The sequence below is a fragment of the Triticum aestivum genome, chromosome 7A, assembly GCF_018294505.1.
Source record: "Triticum aestivum cultivar Chinese Spring chromosome 7A, IWGSC CS RefSeq v2.1, whole genome shotgun sequence".
In the NCBI taxonomy this organism is placed as follows: Eukaryota; Viridiplantae; Streptophyta; class Magnoliopsida; order Poales; family Poaceae; genus Triticum; species Triticum aestivum.
In genome coordinates, this window is record NC_057812.1 from 546,782,580 (window position 1) to 546,790,508 (window position 7,929).

The 7,929-nt window shown below is 45.9% G+C and overlaps 1 protein-coding gene across 1 annotated transcript; it reads left to right on the plus strand.

Annotated features, from left to right (window-relative positions):
- Positions 1–270: 270 nt before the first annotated feature.
- LOC123151902 (aldehyde dehydrogenase family 2 member C4) lies at positions 271–7,629 on the plus strand. Its single transcript, XM_044571533.1, has 9 exons — positions 271–501; positions 5,454–5,596; positions 5,692–6,075; positions 6,155–6,244; positions 6,329–6,502; positions 6,582–6,719; positions 6,809–6,946; positions 7,049–7,110; positions 7,198–7,629. Exons 1-9 carry the CDS (start codon positions 375–377, stop codon positions 7,469–7,471), a joined length of 1,530 nt encoding a protein of 509 aa, XP_044427468.1. The 5' UTR covers positions 271–374; the 3' UTR covers positions 7,472–7,629.
- The last annotated feature ends 300 nt before the right edge of the window (positions 7,630–7,929 follow it).

The window sequence follows — 7,929 nt, forward strand, 5'->3', positions numbered from 1 at the left end:
AATAAGATCTCGCTGGACGAATGGCTTTGATCGCTGGAGAGTTAGGCTCCTGGTGAGTAGGCCCGATAATATATACGTGCACTCATCTATCGTGTTTGTAGTCTAGCACCACGATGACGGACGCCACACATCTCACGGGTCTCGCAACGGCGCCAATGGGGACGGACAGTCGGACGGAGCTGTTACGCGAGGTGTGTGTCGGCCGGGCCTAGTTTTGCCGCGCGCGCGGATGGCACTTTCTTTTCTTCTTCTCCATAAAAACGAAGGGCACCCCCCTCCCCTCTGTCCTCACTACACGGTCCACTCGACAGTCCACACACATCATCACACTGCGCGAGAGCCGGCACCGGTCTGGGAGAAGAGAGCAGGAGGCCATGGCGAGCGAGCGCAATGGCGACGGGGGCACGGAGAACGGCAACGGCGGCAGCGTGTCCATGGAGATGCCGGAGATCAGGTACACCAAGCTCTTCATCAACGGGGCCTTCGTCGACGCCGTCTCCGGTACGCGCCTCCGCATCTCTTCTCTCCTTTGTCTTGCGTACGCATCTACGAGTATCATTCAACATAGCCTTAGCAGCTGAAAATATATACGTATTTGCACTACAACTTCGCTAGCAGCCCCTTCAAAATGGACCGTTCACCTTGAGAGTCTGAGCTTAGTTCGAACTAACCGAGCAGGCTTTGCTCGTGGTTGGCTGAACTATGAATCCCGAACAACGAATACTCTATCATCAAGCGTCAAAGGGGGCGGAATTTGAGGTCAGTTCTGGCGCGGAGCCACATGTTGTTGACCCTCTTCACGACGCACAGTTCTTGGCGAACATGGCATGACCAGCTACGATAAGACACACCGTGCTAAGCGGAATCCACGGAAGTAACATGGCTAGCTTGTTGTAAACTAAGTGAGAACAAGCCACGAGCTTAGCTAGCGTGACGGGGTGCTTAGCTCAGCTAAAGAAATGTCCTCTAGTAGTCTTGCAAATAGAGGGCGGAAAGTACGACAAAACGTAGCTATGACAGCAGGGGCTGATGAGCTTGTAGGCGATCTGATCTCTATGCCGAGATGCATGGCACTGATGAGCTTGTAGCTAGGAGCCCATTGTCTATCTCCCTGCAGTAGAAATTGAGACATTTATTTTGAGACGGAAAAAGTATTAGGCGAATCATGTAGTTTCTTAAATGAAAATCAGAGGGGAAGCCCTTCTTATGCTAGAAAAAAGGAGCCCATTGTCTTGGGGCAGAGAGAGAGAGGGGCACCGATGAAATTCTTGGGATGGCAAGAGCAACACATGTGTTCTTCTGTCTAGAGGCTCATGACGTCCTTGTTGTCAGCCCCCACGGCACACTTCCTCGTGTTCTTCCTTCCTCTCGTTCTCGTTGTCATCTGGTCCCGTTTTCCTTGTCTGGGACGGCCGTTTCTCGTTTGCAGGAGCATGCGCCCGTGAGATGCCATCGATGATGCGTCTTCAAATCAGATTCGAGTGACCGTAGAGCCTGTCGCCTAGGGATGTCAACCGGGTCCTGTTTAATTTTGTTTAAAGTCTATTTATAATATTATAGTTCAAAAAGGTTTTTTTGTTTATTTGAGGAAAATAAACTATCAAGCTAGCAAAAACTAGCTAAACGGAATTATGGATGCCATTTATTTGCCACTTACATCCCTACTGTCGCCTTCCAAGCCCGTCCGTCACTAAAAGCGAGCGAATGCCTGCGTTCACGTCACTGGCTCCCTTGCTCGGAAATAATGAAAACAAATAAGTTTGAAGCAGTGAAAAGAACAAATAAGTTTGAAGCAGTGAAAAAAAATGTTGCCCCTTGCGTTCACGTCACTGGCTCCCTTTCAAGCCCATCTGTCACCTTCTAGAAGCATGCGAATGCCTGCGTTCACGTCCGCCCCACCTTTGATGGCCTTTGTAATTTCTTTTACCTCTATTGCTTTTTATACTACCATGATTAATTATGAATATATCAGAAATTTCTCTTGCAAAAAATGAAGAAGTCGGAGACAAAGCCGGAGGGTGCCTTATTGCGTACGGTTCCCACCGCAGCTGGAAGGCGGCACAAATAGTTTCCCACCACAGCTGGAAGGCAGCACAAATAGTGAACACCTACCTATTCATCTGCCTTTAGCATCGCCTGACTCGGACATGGTGTTCCCATACTTCTCAATACCCAGCCAGGGCAATGTAGCTATCCCAAATAATAAGACATATGAAAGCTGGCCACACCCGAGCCCCTATTCTGATACATAATATAATGTTCGATCTCAACCTTTCTAAGGAACTGAACTAAAAACACTTTTATATTATGGGACGGCGAGAGTAGATGCTTAATGTCCTCAATCACATGGCCATGATGTTTTTGACACTACACTAGTGTCAAAAACGCTCTTATATTACGGGACGAAGGAAGTAGATGCTTAATGTCCTCAATCACATGGCCATGATACAATTGGGTATCCGGTCATTTATTGCACATGATCTCATCATGGGATCTTGTGTCCCATGCGCCACTAGAGCCATAAGAAGCCTAAGTAACCATTATTAAGTACCTCCGTCACCACCGCCGGATGGGTCGAATAGACACATAACGAGACTTTCTAAAGCTCCAAGACGGGACAACTATAGCTCCCGCCTAGAATGTTTAACTGATTGTTAGTTAAGTAAAATATAACTTTTGGGTCCTTACCTATTAGCTAAGTTTATTTAACCGCATGTCACTACATTTTAAAGCAGGTAAGTCTTCTTTTGCCGGGGTTCAACTAGGCAGTTTGATCTTTATCTTTTAGTAGCATGGAGTTTTGCTTCTCACCAACACATATCGACATGGCGACAATTTTTCCTATATGTAAACTTTAAACATGGATTCGAAACAAGTGTGGAAACATGTCATTGAAATTGCTAGAAAAAAATCAGAGCCAAGTAGATTTAGATTTTTTAAAATTCAAAAGATTGCATTTGAGTTGCTAAAATTTGTGGAAACTTTAAACAAGGAATACATACAAAAAAGGTTAAAATACCATAGAACAATTGCTCCGAGGTCTCGGCTAAAAAATACATAAAAGGTTAGAAAAAAGAGGGGAAAGTATAAGGTGGTACCAACCCATCCATGCTCTCATGCTCCCAATTGAAAAGTTCAAACTTAAACATTTCAATGATTTTTGAACCAAATCATGTATGCTCTTAACATTTGTGTCTACAAGTCCCTGAAAAATTACAATCCAAATTCATCATGAATATGCCAAAAGATGACAAAGGTAAAAAAATGACACTATTCACATCTGGATTTATCTTTTTTGGTTTCTTTTTTTGTTCCAAATTTAGATCTAAATTTTTGAGGGGTTGTAGACACATATCTTATGAACACTCACAATTATTTCAGATTTTTTTAAATGTTTAAATTTGTTTTTTTTTCTAAATTAGGAGCATCGATGCATGCGAGGGATGGTATTACTGGATATTTTCCGATGAAAAGAGATTAACTCATAACTTTTGAAGAAATATCATAGATGATTTATAATATTAAAATCACCCAATGTCTATAGTTTTTGTGTAAGGCTTATGATCACTTCTCTCTTTTTAAAAAATTTCGGGTTGCTATCATTTTCAATAAGTGTTGTATTATCCATGCTACATACGGAATAATGTTTTTTAATATATTCTGATAATTTTAAGAAGCACTCTAAGATTGTTGTAAAAAAATTGACTTTTTCATCCTATTTTTATTTAAAAAATCGCAACAAGCAAATACAAAACATAATGAACAACACCTGGTCTCTGCATAGCAAATATGCAGACAACCAAAACTAAGTCTCACAAAAGTAAGAAAAATGGCATGTTGGCAACAATAAGGTCATACGGAGTGACACTATGCCAGTTGAAGGAGGTGGAGGACCGATCAACAAATTATGTTTCCATCCATGTTGGGCAAGAATCTCTCTACCGGCATACACAACCTTCGAACAGTGGTTGATATTCCGTTCAACATAGCGTAGACCACATACGAAGCCAATACATACAATGGTACAAAACCTGCAAATAGAAGAGATTTTGCCATTAAAAATATAATTCTTAAATAGCCAAAGCCACCATAATTGTTAAGCTTCATGCACTAGCCAACGCAACTAAAAGTCCGAACTGATGGAAAGGGCTAGGCAATCCACATATACACTTCAACACACCCTCTCACGTGTGATGCAAGAGGCCTATATGTGGACATAAGAGAGGGGGGCAACAACAATTTTTGAATAAACTACGAAAGCCAGGACTTGAACACAAGACCTTAGGCTCTGATACCATGTTAACCTTTATGCACTAACCAACGCAACCAAAAGTCCGAACTGATGGAAAGGGCTAGGCAATTCACATATACACTTTTGGTTGCGTTGACTAGTGCATGAAGCTTAACATGGTATCAGAGCCCAAGGTCTTGATTTCAAGTCCTGGCTTTCGCGATTTATCTAAAAATTGTTGTCCCAAGTCTCACAGAAGTAAGAAAAATGGCATGTTGGCAACAATAAGGTCATACGGGAGTGATACTATGCCAGTTGAAGGAGGTGGAGGACCGATCAACAAATTATGTTTCCATCCATGTTGGGCAAGAATCTCTCTACCGGCATACACAACCTTGGAACAGTGGTTGGTACTCCGTTCAACATAGCATAGACCACATACGAAGGCAATACATACAATGGTACAAAACCTGCAAAATAGAAGAGATTTTGCCATTAAAAATATAATTCTTAAATAGCCAAAGCCACCATAATTGTTAAGGCCAATACGTGGACATAAGAGGGGGGCAACAACAATTTTTGAATAAACTATGAAAGTCAGGACTTGAACACAAGACCTTAGGCTCTGATACCATGTTAACCTTTATGCACTAACCAACGCAACCAAAAGTCCAAACTGATGAAAAGAGCTAGGCAATCCACATGTACACTTTTGGTTGCGTTGACTAGTACATGAAGCTTAACATGCTATCAGAGCTCAAGGTCTTGATTTCAAGTCCTGACTTTCGTGATTTATCTAAAAATTGTTGTCCCCTCCCCCCCCCCCCCCCCCCCCCTCCCCTTGTATCCACGTATAGTCCTCTTGAGCCATACCTCTGAGTCTGTCCACATGTTGACTTTCCGCGTCACACGTGAGAGAAGGTGTTAAAATGTATATGTGAATTGCCTAGCCTTTTCATCAGTTCGGACTTTTGGTTGCGTTGACTAGTGCATGAAGTTTAACAATAATAACCCAAGTATTTAGAGATGTACAACAGAATAGTAGTGCATTCTGAGGTATGCAGCTCGGTCAACAGAGAGAAAGAAATCTCTAAGCCATTCTGAAACAGGAAATCAGTTTGATTTTATAGCTAGTCCCTGATGGTGGTCCTGTATTCCGTAGATTTTTGTCTCTTTCTGATCTGAACTTCACGGCTGTTTATTTGGTTTTCTGCTTGATCAGGTAAGACATTCGAGACCAGGGATCCGCGCACCGGGGATGTGATCGCCAGCATCGCCGAAGGTGACAAGAAGGACGTGGACCTGGCGGTCAAGGCGGCAAGAGAAGCCTTCGATCATGGCAAATGGCCTCGCATGCCCGGATCCGTAGGATTCTTTCCTCTATCAATTCTTCATCATACACAAAAAAATGAAAGAATTACAGTTCAATCTGAAAAGAGCAACCAATGAATGGCGCGCAGGAAAGAGGAAGGATCATGACGAAGTACGCGGACCTCGTGGAGCAGCACGCGGAGGAGCTGACCCTGCTGGAGAGCCTGGACGCCGGCAAGCCGCGCATGGTGACCAGGGTGGTCGACATCGGGAGCTCCGCAAGCTCCCTGCGCTACTTCGCCGGAGCGGCCGACAAGATCCACGGCGAGACGCTCAAGATGTCGAACCAGTTCCAGGGGCACACCCTGCGCGAGCCCATGGGCGTCGCCGGGCTCATCATCCCCTGGAACTTCCCCGCCATCATGTTCTTCTGCAAGGTCGCCCCGGCGCTGGCCGCCGGTTGCACCATGGTCGTCAAGCCGGCCGAGCAGACCCCGCTCAGCGCGCTCTACTTCGCTCACCTGGCCAAGCAGGTCAGACAGACCGGTAACCTGACACGAGACACGCACCGTCTCTCTTGTTCTGAACTTTTGGCGCTCTGTTCTTGAGCAGGCGGGAGTCCCGGACGGGGTGATCAATGTGATCCCCGGCTTCGGCCCAACGGCGGGAGCAGCGATCGCGTCTCACATGGACGTCGACATGGTAATCTCACAACACCCTACTGATTTAGTACGTGAGCAAGTAGTTACTTACTCAGTTGCTCTATATGTTTTCTTGCTCGTCCAGGTGAGTTTCACGGGATCAACACCAGTTGGGCGGCTGATAATGGAGGCGTCGGCGAGGAGCAACCTGAAGCCGGTGTCCCTGGAGCTGGGCGGCAAATCTCCCCTCATCATCTTCGACGACGCGGACGTGGACCTGGCCGTGGATCTCTCCATCAGCGCCAACTTCTTCAACAAGGTGAACAACATCTTGATTAGAGAGACAGCCTAGCCATACGAGTTAGAGCAGCTGAGATCATCATTCATTGATGTTGCAGGGAGAAGCTTGCGTCGCGGCGAGCCGTGTGTACCTGCAAGAGGGCATCTACGACCGATTCGTGAAGAAGTTGGCGGAGCGCATGGAGAGCTGGGTTGTCGGGGACCCTTTCGATCCTCGCGTCAATCAAGGGCCTCAGGTGAAAAACAATGGATCATTCCCACTGCTTGTACGACACAGATCGATTTCTATTGAATCTGAAACTTGGATGCTATTACTCGTGCCCAGGTGGACAAGGAACAATACGAGAGGGTGCTCAGCTACATCGACCATGGCAAGCGAGAAGGGGCCACCGTACTGACGGGAGGAAAGCCCTGTGGTGAGAGAGGTTACTACATCGAGCCCACGGTTTTCACCGATGTCAAGGTCGAAATTCCCCGCCAGAACACGCACTGTAATCCCGTTCCATGATCACTTCGCTCTCTATCTAGTATATATCTGACATCGTGGTGCGGAATCTGTGAACAGGATGACATGACCATAGCAAAGGAGGAGATCTTCGGACCCGTCATGTGCCTGATGAAGTTCAGGTAAGCCCATCCCGGTCGATCGACAGAGATACAACTATTTGCACTCTGAATCTGTGATGGCATTGAATCTTCTTTCCATGGTTCTAGGACGGTGGAGGAGGCGATCGCGAAGGCGAACGACACGAGGTACGGGCTGGCGGCGGGGGTGGTGACCAAGGACATCGACGTGGCCAACAGGATGACGCGGTCCATCCGCGCCGGGGTGGTGTGGGTCAACTGCTACTTCGCCATGGACGCCGACTGCCCGTTCGGGGGCCGCAAGATGAGCGGGTTCGGCAAGGACGCCAGCATGCACGCGCTCGACAAGTTCCTCGCCGTCAAGGCCGTCGTCACCCCCGTCTACGACTCGCCCTGGCTCTAGCTCGCCTCTCTTGTCTGTGCACAGTTAGTTACGAGGGGAAGCAGCAAAAGAAAGAGAAACATTGTTCATTCAGAGACAACGTGTTTTTTATTTGTGTGCCAAACGAAAGAGCAAATGTTGTTTGTCGATGCTGTGGTAATATTGCCCGCGAGTAATTAGCCATTCGTATATCCTTTCCTTTCTATCATGCTTTAGGATAAACATAAGGTTACCCCGCAAAAAGTGCATAAGGTTCTATCATCCATTTCTGATTTAATTTATTCTTTTTCTTACTGGTTTTCCTAAACAACCTCCAGAACTAGCTCACGTCTTATTGGCCTGTAAAATAAAATCATATGGAGTACTTTTTATAAGTCAATAAGTATTGACTAGCAAAACAGCCCGTGCGTTCCACCGGGATAAAAGATCATAATCTTCAATGACCATCGCCATATTTTGCTGCATCACCGAGATACACT